Source organism: Paracoccidioides lutzii, assembly GCF_000150705.2.
Source record: "Paracoccidioides lutzii Pb01 unplaced genomic scaffold supercont2.13, whole genome shotgun sequence".
Taxonomy (NCBI): Eukaryota; Fungi; Ascomycota; class Eurotiomycetes; order Onygenales; family Ajellomycetaceae; genus Paracoccidioides; species Paracoccidioides lutzii.
This window is the reverse complement of record NW_015440959.1, coordinates 799,501-812,780: the sequence shown is the minus strand read 5'-3', so window position 1 is coordinate 812,780 and position 13,280 is coordinate 799,501. Positions and strand designations below refer to the sequence as shown.

The following is a 13,280-nucleotide window of genomic DNA, read 5'->3' as shown; positions in this document are numbered from 1 at the left end:
CCCCCCCCCCCCCCCCCCCCAGAATCTCTTTCATCGTATTCAGCTTTAGCACTTTCCGTAGGAAGTCGTGGATTTTCGCGGTTGTCCTTTTTGATTTTACTTTGTAATTCCCATTTGTCAAAACGGCGTTTTAGGGAAAGGAGGAAATTTGGGATTTTGTTATTCTGGTATAAGACCGTTTTTCCTTTTCATCGCTGAGGAAATGGATAGATGATACTTTAAATCCGTAATTTACGCATATCTACTTTGAATAGCATGATGCACGTGTGTGGGGTAATTTACATCCCGGTACGTTCGTTTGTGAATGAATCTGCTGTCCCATACTTAGTTACTAATGGTAGATCTGGCTTGATCCCTTGCTTAATTAGGAATAACCTGATAGTTAAGTTAACTAACCAGGAAAATCCCGACGACGGCACTAATACTGAATAGGTAACGCACTAGTCCTATAGTAGCCTAGCGTCCATCCCACTTAGTCATCCGCGTCTTTGTTTTCCGGGGCTTTCCCCTCCTCGGGATAGAGCAGTCTTGTTCATTCCAACATCACACAAAATCTCATCCACAAACCTCATCCTCGATTTCTCTACCCCATCCGCTCCTCCCACTCCAACTCCCTCCCGTAACCAAGACTCATCTTCACAATCAGTGAATTGGATTCCTTATCTTCTAGTTACCTTCACTCAGTCGCTGTGTCACTGCCACCCCTCTGCTGTTTCTGCCTCTTCGCGTCACTTCTGTCTCTTCACTCGCCATCAGGCTCCATCCCATCTTCCTCATCTTTAACCGCCAACCACTGCCATATCAACTCTCCCATCATCCATCTAATATCCGAGGGACCTTGCGCTGCTGTGATTAGAGACAAACACACAAGCACCATTCTCTACCCGTAGTCTCATCTCTTCAGTGTTTCTTCCCAAAGTCAACCGTCATGGCCGACAAGCTTGACAAGTCTCTTGACGACATCCTCAGCTCCAGGCGTGCTGGCCGTCGTGGCTCCCAGCGTCGTCGCGACTCTAGGTCCTCGAGGCCTGCGCACGCTGCTCCCGTAGGTGGGGTCAGAAAATCCACAAGGCATGCGAAATCATCCTCCAAGTCTATCCCCACCGGGCCAGCTCTAGGTCTGGGTGAGAGCAAGATTATCGTGAGCGGCTTGGTAAGTTTCTATTTTTCCTTTATATAACAACAGTATCACAGTCATCATCATCGTTAGCATGAATAACTATAAAAGCAAAAACAACCATATACTAACTTGTGCCAGCCCTCCGATGTCAATGAAGCGAATATCAAGGTATGTTGATAGAGGGCATCTTTCTGGGTTTCCATCGCCGTCTCCGTTTGAGATACATGCTTCGATGCACGAACGAACTCGTCATACCTTTTTTTTCCCATATCGCATTCTGCCTGTTTCGTGGCATGCATACCTCTGTTGTTATTTTGCAACATGCACGACAGATGGCACTCTCGCAGCTTTTGCTCGCCCCCTCATTGGCCTGATGCAAAGCGTAGCAAGCTAAGCCCTGTCATCATCGTCATCATCGCGCTTCTCCTGTGTCTAGCGTGTCTGTCTGCCATCTCTGGGAGCTACACGTAGACAACAGGACGCAGACTGTGTTATGAAGGTTGGCTTGGGAGAGATCCAATTGTATACACGTAACTGTGGAACGCGTTGATATATATCTTCTTGGAGGGGATGGTAATCAGCGAGCGCAGAAGTGATTGAGCAACACAGCACAAACAGTCTAGCTACCGCTCATCTCGATATATTCCGCCTGCAACCAGAGACACAGTTCTCTTGGGAAAAACATGCGTCGATTGAGGGCGCCCAGAATATCCATGCCTTGCTCCTCGCTTATGGTTCTGGCATATCATCACAGTATTGCCCGCCATACCCTACATGGCTTGTCCTGTTGATCCTGTTGACAAACTGCAACCTGTGCACAACCATGGAAAAGGCATTTAAAGAAGCCTATTCTTATCACGCACGCGATTCACTGTTGTCTTGCTTGCTTCTGCCCAATAGATTTGTTGCTTGACGGGCAGCGGTGGCCCCCATATCTTGTCTTACGGAACCCTGTTTAGACAGTGTTGCTGAATAAAGGGGGGCTTGATATGTTTGATTGGGGAATCAGTGCTTTCGTTTTGGTTCGGTTTTCTTTGGGACGGCGTGGAACGTGCTCTGGCCGGATTGCGGTGTGAAGTTTGGTGACAGGGGGATTACAGCGGTAATCTAACACATCACCCGTGCACGAGCCACTACTGTCGAATTGGGACCCGATACTGACTACTAACCCTGTGTTGTCACTCTCTGTGCTCGCTGATCCGTTTCACCTTGACATCGCTAATGGCGGGTTTAATGGGGCGGTTTCAATTTTCCGTTCTTCAAATTTCGGTCATGCATACAACTCATCGTCTAATGCCGCAAATTTAAATACTAATGGGTTTTTAACGTCATATTAGGAATATTTCCACAAATCTGCTGGACCTGTGAAGAAGGTCATGCTCACCTACAACCAGAACGGCACTAGTCGCGGCATTGCCGCCATTACCTTCGTTCGCCCCGACACCGCAGCAAAAGCAGCAAAGGAGCTGAATGGACTTCTTATCGACAAACGACCAATCAAGGTACGGAATAAAAGAACTCAATAGAGATCTAATATACGCGCATGCTAACGTTACTTGGATAGATTGAGGTCGTTCTTGATGCTTCTCGTGCTCCCACTGTCCCTGCTGTGAAGCCGCTTACAGAGCGTGTCGCGTAAGTTGTTAACTGTAAACCCATTGTTTCCATTTGCCAACTAACAAAAGTAATAGTCAACCAAAACCCCAGCCCAAACCTGTCTCAGCGACGAAGGGCAGCGCGGCTTCGAAGCGTGGACGTCCTCGTCGTGGACGGAATGCTGGACGCCCAAAGCCCAAGACTGTTGCGGAACTCGATGCTGAGATGGAAGATTATTTCCCTGCCAACAATGCAGCCCCCGCTGCGATTAATGGAACCGCACAGCCAGCCGCGGCCGGTGGCGAAGATTTGGGAATGGATGAGATTTCTGTATGTTGATAAATGGCTGCTTTTCATATACATCCAGCTAATAAAATATCGCAGTAAACTGGTCATACCGAAACGATCTCGCTGGATAGGGCTTCGAAGGGAAAAGTGCAAAATTCCTTGTGTAGCCATTTGTTTGTAATTTTAACCGCGTCTCCATTTATTCTTTATTGCCATCCTTACGTCTTGGTGGTGCGTTCCACAAATCGGACATATTCGAGATTACGGTTCATACGGGCTCTAGCACGCCAGTCGTCATAAGTAACCAGATACCAAATATCGATCTCTTGTCGACCCTTTGAAATTGCGATTATTATTGCCTTTCTGCTGGGTATCGGATTGTCTCCGCAAGACTCTTTTCTCCTCCTTTTATTTAACTCAAATTTGTGGAACACCAAAGGCAGCGTGTTTCGTGGCAGCGAGTGGCAGCCCCTTCTAAACCAACTCAATGTGGGTGTCATTTTCTACATTTGGGAATTTCGGGATGAATTCTGAGGAGGGGTTGGGCTGGGTTTCGTGTTGTTTCATATCTTATTTTCCTGTGATGTTTTTTCCACCCCTAGTTTCTTGATTTTCTGTGACTAAATTGTGATTTAAACCTGAAGTTGCGAATTGAATTATCACATATTTATTTGTATGACCCCTTTAGCGTTCTCCATACTTCATCCTCTCTTTTAGTCCTTTCGATTCCTTTCTGCGCAACGTAACGTAAAAACAGGAAATAATATCACGACCATAAAGATGGCTTCAGCCGACGCTTCCTAGCAGGATGGAGATATTCAATAGCTCTTCCTAGAGTGTGAAGTTATCATGCTTGCTAGGCTTCAACAACTATTAAACACCACCTACCACCCCACCCAGGCACAGATAGGCAGGAGTGCCAGTGCAAACCTCACTGTCATTTTCAAATTGCTCACAACACGCCCATACCGACCGAAAATAAAAAATCGCAATTAAGGCAGATACTGGACGTGTAATGAAATGTCAGCCCCTGGAAGCGACGGCGGCGTTGGAGTGTGGGGTGGGATAGTCTCCTCGTTATGATGGCACACCCACATGTGAAATAATGGATCAATAATATGCATGTATGTGGTATGGTGTTGTCTATTCACTTCTATCTATCTACATTTCCGTCTTCATCCCCTTATTCCCTTCTCATCCGCCAACAAATTAAACGCATGCAAGTGTATATACACTGAAGTCCACACCAGACGCCCTCCTTCCTTTTAACTACGTACAATACATAACTACATCAAAGAAAATTCCAAATACAAAAACCAAACAACAAATCAAGATATATACGCGTTGTAAAACAGGCATCATGTTGGGCAGCTGTTGAGAGAAATGACTGCATCTGACACAGCCCTCCCCCAAGATATGCTGAATATTACCCCCCCCCCCCTATTACTATTATTCCCCCCATTTAGTAACCTGATACAGCGTCCGCATGGCATGGCTGAACAATCAGAGGCATCAGCCTTATATCTATCAGCCCCGATTCACACATTTCATCCACTGTTAGGAACTCCGGCTCTGACAAGCTCCACCTATCCCCCCCTCTGCCTATACCGACGTAACCTTCAACACACACACACACACACACACACACACAACCGCATGACATACCCAATCCCAGTGTCCACGGGCATCTCCCATATTACCCAACTACAGACTTGCAAAAATTAAGTCGGCAATCCCCGGGATAACTACCTACCTAGGTATCTAGGAACGGGGTAGGAAAAAGAAAAATCACCAAGAATTACGTCGTTTCCATATTCCTCCACCGGCGCAGTTCTTCCTGTCTGGAAATATCCATTAACGACCAGATTCCATAGAGGGTGTATCCATATTTCCCCCGGCCATAACATTTCCAAATCCCAAGTCCCAGAATCCTACAATCCCCACATTCCGTGGCTCAGATCTTAAACCCCAAGCACCAATTGCCCAAAACCCCTAAACGCGCCCCTCCTCCCCACCACCCTTTCCCCGGGCAAACCCGCTGATTCCAAATCCCGACCCCATTGCGCCCGAACAGTGAACGCAAGAAATAAGCCACCGACCATTGGAACTACTGCTGACGCGGAAAGGAAATTCAGAACCAAAACCAAGAAGACAAGAGAAGACTTTTTCATTTGTAGTATGTGGATGATTTTGAATTGTATTCTGATAACAGATATAAATAGATAGGCTACCTAACGATCCTACTAAACTAAATTACTAACTAGGTTCTAGCTAAATTAACCCGTACGTACGAAGTTATGTACGTATAACCATTGCAAATAATATATGACCACTGCAAAATGCGATGCAGTAATGCAACCTTGCAATCCCAAAATGTAATCCCAAGCAAGGATAAGGAAAAAGACAAAAGATGACTCCAGATGATCTCCCTCAGCCCTTTGCGGAGCCTCAAACGAGAGATGATCTAACAGATCCAAGAGAGGTGGGCATACTTAAGAAAAAAAAATCTTGAAAAAAGAAAAGAAAAGAAATAGAAATAAAAAATAACTAAACAGGCCATTATTAATTGATTTCGCCAGCGCAGCTGCGGTATCAGAGAACCTAAACAAGAATTAAGCAATAGTAAGAATGATTAGTAAAGGGGGGAAATGTAAAAGACAAAGAAACAGAATACAGAAAACGCTGCCAAAACTGGTGAGGGTATAATGCAAGATAACCGAGAATAATAGAAAATGAGGCGCTGATGGAATAAGGACAAGAAACAAGATGGGTGCTTTCCCGAACCCTGTGATGTTATGCTTTGCTGTGTGCTGGATTATTAATAATAATAAAAAAAAAAAAAAAAAAAAAAAAAAAACCATCAAACCAAAATGCCAATGGGTAACATCGTGCAAAGAGACCAAAAGAGACGAAGAAACAACAAAACACTCCAGAACCCACGCAGGTAAAGGGAGGGTGAAAAGGGTGAGAGATGAATCAAAATAGCAGCCTGGTGAGGTAACTATGCCCAGCAGTACATATGGAGTACCTTATTCCATATAGCAAGCAAACGAGGCAGATACAGGTAAGACGACAACAACTCTGCATCAAGAGGCGGTGAGGAAGAACAGGGCGTGGGGTTCCGACAGGCAGAAATCCATCCAACACCCACCACACCCCAACAACCAGCTCGGTCGGGCACCAAAGGGAGAAGCGCACCCCATCACCGCGCTCAGCCAACCAACCAACCAGCCAACCAGCAAACCAGCCAACCACTCTGCGTCCTGCTGTCTGCTTCTTTAATCCGAAGAAACGTGTTCAGATGACAAACCCCAAAATGAGACACCACGCCGCAAAACATGAAATTTAGGTAAAGCTCTTCATACAGCATGCTGACCTGCCCTTGTCGGCTTTATGAAGCGGTGTAAAAGCGTTTAACCGGAATGTCGTATCCGGCGCCCCGTATTGCGGACGTTCAACCGACCGCTGTACCCCAGCTGCAACAGAAATGCAATAGCTGGCTGACAACCAAAAACTTTTTTTTTTTTTAAAAAAAAAAAAAAAAAAAAAAAAAAAAACCCGTTTTCTCTTTAGTGTTGTCACATCACGTCACGTGAAGTTGTTGGCATAATATGTGAATAACATCCAAATAGGCGGTGAACAGCATGTAAGAGGCACAGAATGATTTCGTCAGTCCAAGGAAATCGGGGTCGTGTCGGGCTAGTCTTGAGCTTGAGTGCTCAGATTAATGCGTCAAAGCCCTTCGCTCGCAACTCAGCCCGAGAAATTCTCTTGCTGGGCTGTGCGGAACCCTTCTTTATCTTTATCGCATGTCGCCCTGGCGAAAAGGAATTGGGGAGAAACCCAAAGCACTGCTTTGAGTTCAATGTGTGTATGTGTGTTATGTGTGGGTCTGGTGTATTTTGTTGGCGGCGTAAAAGATGTAAAAAAAATAGATGCGTGTGAAAGAAAATAGTGCACATCCCACACACTCAACTAGAAGAGGACTTTGGAGATGGCGAAGACGAGGATACTGTTCTCCCCTTCTTCTCGGTAACCGCGCGTCGCTTTCTTCGCTTTCCGCCCGATTGCTCAGCAGCAAGTATTCGGGCGGCTCGTTGTGCTTGTTGTGCGCGAAGTTGTGCATGAGCGTTGGCTAAATACTGTCGTCGTCGCTCCTCTACTTCTGCTGCCCCGTTGATCATGCTAATTTGCTCCTCCGTCGTCAACTCTGCTGCAAATACTGGCTGGTACGAAACAGATTCATCCTCCAGGGCTGACTCGGATCCAGATGACGAAGATGGCAGTAGAAAGAGATCCTCGTCTGACAGGTAGGCACTGGCGCAGGAGTCAGAATCAGAAAAGAGCGAGGACCGGTTGGGCCAAGAGGGAAAAGCACATGAAGTGTTTCCACCCAACGTCATGGAGAAGGAGGTTTTGCGAGGAGCAATGTCGAGGAGAGAGTCGTTGGGAGAAGGTGGAGGGGGTGGTGGAGGAAGAGAGGAAGGTGAGGTAGATGGCGAGGAGAGTGTGCTCTTGTTGAAGCCGAATCCGTACCGCATTTTGCTGATGGGGGAAGTGTGTGGTTTGTATCGATGTTCATAGAAAAGATTATTGCTGTAGTAGTGAGGAGAAGATGAGATGACTTCTGCTATAAGAAGATTTTGCTTGTATGTGTGGATGTTGGCGGTATACAGAAAGGAGAGGTTATGAAGATGTGGATAAATGAACAGTCTGGGGGAAGGTTTATATAAAACCTGGGGAGTCTGTGCAAAAAGGGGGCTATTCAGTATATTCAGGGTGCAAATTGAGGCGATCGAGACAATCAACCCAAACGGGCGGGAATGCTGTATTGATATATAAACCTTATTTGGACGGCAACAGGCAAATAACAAACAAAAAAACCGTTGCAGCGGGATAAATAAGAGACAAGAGTTTAAAAATATGACAGCTCTTTAGTCCGGTTGGCTGATTTTGCTTTTTCTTTCTTTCTTCCTTTGCTCTTTTTGGTTTGATTTTGCTTTTTCCTTGGTGGAAACCTTAAGTAAAGAGTCAAGGGGGACGACCAGGGTGGGTGAGGGATGTTAATTTCGCGGATAAGATCTGGGAGGCGTCGATTGCAGTGAGGTACCCCAGCACGCTTCCATGGAACGGTCCGCTGACGGTCAGGCAAATTACAACCTGACTCAGGAAGTGATTAGCGGTTGGACGGTGGGCTTTGGGGGGAAGCCGGGGTCCCACGGCTAGTTGCTGGTGCTGGCTGGCGTTGCAAACCGAAATTAGGCGGCACAGGGCTTTGCTAACTTCACTGGACAACCAGGATGTGGCTGTTCCTATTCGCTCACAAACAAGGTTTGCAGTCCCCGGTCAGAAGGACGGTGAAGCAGAAAATAGGAAGACTCGAAGTTCTCGTGTCTTGTTTGTTTGATTAGCTGGAGAGCGTCACGGGTGCAACACACAAATCGAAATGCAGGATCGCGAGATATCTGATATCTCTCCCGTGGATGGCTCGCTATCAGATGCCACAGGGTTGGGATAAATGTAATAATTCGTTGCGAATTATTACTCATATAGGGAGGGTATAAGCCTCAGCTGTCTTGTCGCAAGTGACTCAGACCCCTTCCAAGTTACACTGGAAGAAATCACAATGTGGGCTACGTTCGATGAGAGTGCTGGTGATTTTGCGGTGACAAAAATGCAGAGGAGCGACTCGATGCTTTGCCGTAGACACGCACTCTTAGCAATAACAAGATGGATGTCCTGCACATGAACCTGTAATCTGTAGTGGTGCCCCCTTCTAGACAAAACACCTCACCTGGCAGGACTGCCAACTACGGCCAGATTACGGTGCGAATTTTTACGTGGGTAGCCGCGGGAGACCTGCGACTGGAGATTTGCAGCTTGTCTGTGGGGGGATAAGTTGGTGCAGTTCAGCTAAAGCTTGGGGATCGGGCGTTGGGAGAATATTATTTTATTGGCAAGGCAGGTCTTGGGGTTGGGTTGGCGGACAAGAGCTGCTGCGATTCGAGAGATTTTAGTTTCGGGCAGGATGTGAAAAAAATGGATAAATAATCAGACAGATCGACAAGTCTCGAAACTGGAAAAAAAATCAAAAAGAGATAAAAGAAATAAAACTGTTCTAGACAGACGCGTGTTTGTCGTCGAAGATGTGATTGTGACAGGTTTTTTTTTTTTTTCTTTTCTTTTTTTCTTTCTTTTTTCTTTTCTTTTCTTCTTCTTCTTGTTCTTTCTTGCTGTTGCCGCCGGGGTCTTGGATCGGGGATCTTATTTTATGGTTGTGTTTGTTGATATGCAGTCCGGGATAAAATTTGGGTTGGATGTTCTGTATCTCAGTTCTTCTTTCTCTGCGGGCGATAAACAATCAACCACAATAGCAGAGGAAGGAGGCAGGAGGATCCAGAGTCGAGAGTGAGTTTGGTTAATATATAAGATGTGAAGTTGTGTTGCCCTTTTGTGGGAACTGCACAGTATATTCCTTCGCGGAGATGGAGACGGTCGGTTCTATTGGCGTGGTCTCCGTTCAGGATAGGATTACCTCTTCGTAACCGTAAATGTGGCGCGTCTAGGGTAAATTTAAAAAAATAAAAATAAAAATATAAAAATATAAATCAAAATAAAAGCCGAGAAATCACAAGCCGCAAAAAATAGTCGATCTGGCAAACAATTTGAAAACAGAGAAATATATCTGCAGCCAGCGGGTCGGGGTTGGTCTTTCGGTTGCAGATTTACGTCGTTCATGTGCTGTATCAAGTTGGAATTAAATATCAACAAGACAAAAAAAGCCAAATTGTACGAGTCTCCGATTCGTTTTTGCAGGCAGGGGACCTCTTCAGGTCTTTGATTTTTCCAGTGTTTTGTTTCCCCTCCGTCGAGTCCGTATTCGACCACCCCCACGCTTCGTGGTTGAGCGGTTGAGCGGCAGAAGAAGACCGGAAAAAGCAACGAGATTCTGTGACCTGCCAGCGACTAGGATAGGAAGATGATAAATCACCACCTGGAACGTGGGGAAGAACGAGACGATTGTTTGTGAGCTAAAGTGATGGTTCTTGATTCGAAGGCTCATTAGGGAACGGACTCGGACTGGTCGTTTCGGGTTGATTGTTGAAAATGTTTCTATCCGTCTTCGTTCCTTGATGTGTGACATTAATATAACTTCGAACTTCGGGATGTTGGTATGATGATTATTGCCGGATGATATATATAGAAATAGTATAAGAAGTGGACAATAAAATAACCATCCAACGGTTCTGTCCTCCAAGCGGCCCACCTGTCACTTATATCTGTTTCCCACCTTTGACTCGCTGAACTCCTTCCGTTGCTGGTCCCGAGATACGCATTCTGATGATGATTCATCCTCTCCGTGAAGACTCCCCTTAGAACTTTAGCCTCGGAACAGGCACGAGTCAAGATGCCTCAGCCAGTAGTGAGCGGGTGTAGATACCAGGTCAACGGAGCTTGTAAAACTCAAGGTCCCGTCCGGCTCCATCGTGTAAGGTTCCTAGTTTGAAGCCGCAAGAGGTTTAAAAAGCCTCCTGAAGGGGGCCATCACCACCACACACTGTCGAGTGTCGAGTCGAGACACATAGAGAACTCCGCCAGAAAGCTGGCGCATCTGCACCAGAAAACACCAAAGCGAACTAAAGCGTACCAAAACACACCAAAAAGCAACCACGACTTTTCGTTAGTATCGACGAACTGGGGCATCCTCAATTTCCTTCAGGCTTCGCCTCCTCGGGGGGAACTTGAGCCCCAAGCGTACGGATCTTACCCACTTGGAGGCAAAAATAGTGGGGATTAACTCGCTTCTAAATTGTTCTTAGCGCGTGTTCCTTTCCTTTTCCCCGACAAACGACAAACCGGACTGAGGTTAGAAGAGTAGAGCGTGCAAGATCACAACTGAAGTGGTAAAATACACGTACAGCTGCCGTACAGAGCACACAAACACGGGAAAGGGGTGCTTGCGCTCTGCAGATGGACTCATAAGATAGACGACTTTTGCCTGGGCTAAGAGGTCAGTGTTTTGTGTGTCCGTGTCCATGTGTATATATACATGTATGTGCGTATGTATATCCTTCAAGAGCTCTTACAAAGTGTGGTAAGGCGTGGTTCAGGAATAACTTAGAAAACAACTACACCACATTACCCCATATCCCATCCATCAATGTTTGTTGAAGTAGAGTGAGTCGAGCCGAAAAAGCCGAGATTCACTCGGTTACGCCGCAGTGGAATAGCCGTTACCAGTCCCTGAGATAATTTGTCTTGGTCCGTATATCGTATACATATTAATCCCGTATTCTTCCGTATTATTCTAGCCGAGTTCTAGAAGGGAGACCGCGGGCGAGTAAGCCCAATCAGAAGACAGAGCGAGGAGAAACTCTCAGCGTGCGGATGAACGCTGCATGCATACTACCGCCAAGGGGGGTTGGCCGGGATCCTGGGCCCAGAAGCCCAGGTTTGTCGCTCTGCATCTCAGCCGAGGCTAACTACGGATTCGATGGCTGCTGCCAGTGACCTTTGTGGGCAGGGGTAAACAAGGAAAAAGGGGGAGGGGTGAAGGATATGTACCTGTTGTATACCTTGATAATATACACCTTTATACTTAGCTCACCGATGATGGTTTGCAAAACAGGACGGAGTAAGGAGCCGAGGAATGTGGACGACATTCTCAGGCACACATTATTATTCTTGGAATGCAACCGCCATTCAGGGAACCCAGGAAATGAACAGCTGTGATGGACGAATCTCGAGGTGTCCCCGTTGATCGAGTTTACCCGCATTTCACCGCGGTCTTCTCTGCAAAATCCGCCTGGCCCCGGCTAATCGTCGCGTAAGTTTTCTCTAGACTGGAGGGTTCCCGTCTCTCTGTCTGGGAGTCCTCAGTCCAACAGCATCTGAAGATCAGACTCTCAGACCCCCCTCTCAGTCTCCCTCAAACAAACTACTTCTGAGTTCCCTCACGCCTTCACACTCTCAAACTGCTACATGGACGTCCTTGTCCCGCACTATCATCATCCATTGTCCCCAAGAGTCCCAGATCCACCCCCCAGACCATCTGTAGTCTAGAAGACGCAATTGCATACACATGCAGTGTCCTAAACACCCTGTTTCCCAAGTTCTCGGGCCTGCTAATTAACAGTGCTAAAATAACATACTAAAATCTCTCCCTTGCAATTTAGCCTACTGGAAGTCTTGATTTAGGCCTGAATAGGTAAATAAGCTATCTCCCTCCTATCCTCATTCCCAACCAACCGGAAGCCATTCCCTGGTCGATTGGGGTCAGACTATGGCACTATGCTGCCTATCCCAGCAACTAGCGCCCACAACCTTGAAATTATCCTACGGTTCAGGGGGTGAGAGCTGCAACATCCCAACCTTAAAACTCCTCAAACTTGTTACTCCACACGGCACGGCAGGGTAACTAACGAAGAAAGCAGAAGAAAGAAGAAAAGAGAGAATACTCCATTTACTAAATTGGGCTAAGAAGATCCCAAGTCGCAGCCACTTCCCGTCATCAAGGAAACCCCTTGAAAAAAAATCTTCAACATGTAGAAAATCAAGCAGGTGATAGCCGGATAGGTTCCATAGAAAAAACGTAGGGGGACCCCACTGCTCGACAGAGCTATTGTTTACCTGGGACCTGTTGATTCCTCGTCACCTATGATCTTCATTAGCTGAGCCTGTTGATCTCAGAGTTTACATGCTTCGTATTCCTATTCTGCTTAGCCCTTTTGCCTTTCATGCTCTGCCCTCTTTAGAGTCCCTTCGTTTTCCGGAGTTAACAAGGCCGTTAGGGTTGTTGGAGAACCATGAAGTTACGACGAACTCAGTGTCACAACACGTATGAATGAGAAAACGAGAAAAGGTTAGTCTAAAACCTGCTGACCAGGCTAAGGAACCCAGGGCTTTGGGTGTGGGATATGGGGAACGGGGAACGGGGAAGGGGGATAGGGTGTCTGAACTGCGCGTCCTCCTGCGTCCTCCAAAGACACTTGAAGGAACTAAGGACAGGGGCTTGACGCCGGCAAGACCATGTCTGATCTAATTTTCCCAGGTTTCTGGTTGTACACGGTCTCAACTTTTACGTTGGAACTTGGGAATATAACTTAGCCCTGAACTGCGGAAGGATCTGTCAGATATCAAATGTGAGATGTGAGATGTGAGGATGTGAGATATCCCTCAACCCCAGCCTTCAGGCTTGAACTTCAATCCGATGGTCAGCCACGTAAATAACCATCACATTATCTTCAATTCGCCTAATCGAAAATGCCCCAATAAT

The 13,280-nt window shown here is 46.5% G+C and overlaps 4 protein-coding genes across 4 annotated transcripts in view; 3 read left to right on the top strand and 1 right to left on the bottom strand.

Moving 5' to 3' along the window:
* The window catches only part of PAAG_05225 (hypothetical protein), a gene marked incomplete at both ends in the record, with an annotated part of 1,017 nt that extends 910 nt beyond the window's left edge, over nucleotides 1-107 (top strand). The window contains one exon of the mRNA XM_015845506.1: nucleotides 50-107. Within this exon, the coding sequence (XP_015699732.1) occupies nucleotides 50-107 (58 nt within the window). The remainder of the gene's footprint in view (nucleotides 1-49) is intronic.
* An 821-nt stretch (nucleotides 108-928) lies between these two features.
* PAAG_05224 (hypothetical protein) lies at nucleotides 929-3,055 on the top strand (the record flags this gene model as incomplete). The annotated part of the gene is made up of 5 exons (XM_015845505.1): nucleotides 929-1,153; nucleotides 1,259-1,288; nucleotides 2,458-2,622; nucleotides 2,685-2,755; nucleotides 2,812-3,055. 5 exons carry the CDS (start codon nucleotides 929-931, stop codon nucleotides 3,053-3,055), a joined length of 735 nt encoding a protein of 244 aa, XP_015699731.1.
* Nucleotides 3,056-6,975: 3,920 nt separating this feature from the next.
* On the bottom strand, nucleotides 6,976-7,545 carry PAAG_05222 (hypothetical protein; the record flags this gene model as incomplete). The annotated part of the gene is made up of 1 exon (XM_002793040.2): nucleotides 6,976-7,545. One exon carries the CDS (start codon nucleotides 7,543-7,545, stop codon nucleotides 6,976-6,978), a length of 570 nt encoding a protein of 189 aa, XP_002793086.1.
* A 4,191-nt stretch (nucleotides 7,546-11,736) lies between these two features.
* Nucleotides 11,737-13,046, top strand: PAAG_05219 (hypothetical protein; the record flags this gene model as incomplete). Its single annotated transcript, XM_015845504.1, has 2 exons — nucleotides 11,737-11,831; nucleotides 12,905-13,046. The coding sequence occupies 2 exons, from the start codon at nucleotides 11,737-11,739 to the stop codon at nucleotides 13,044-13,046; spliced, it is 237 nt and encodes a 78-aa protein (XP_015699730.1).
* Between the last annotated feature and the right edge of the window lie 234 nt (nucleotides 13,047-13,280).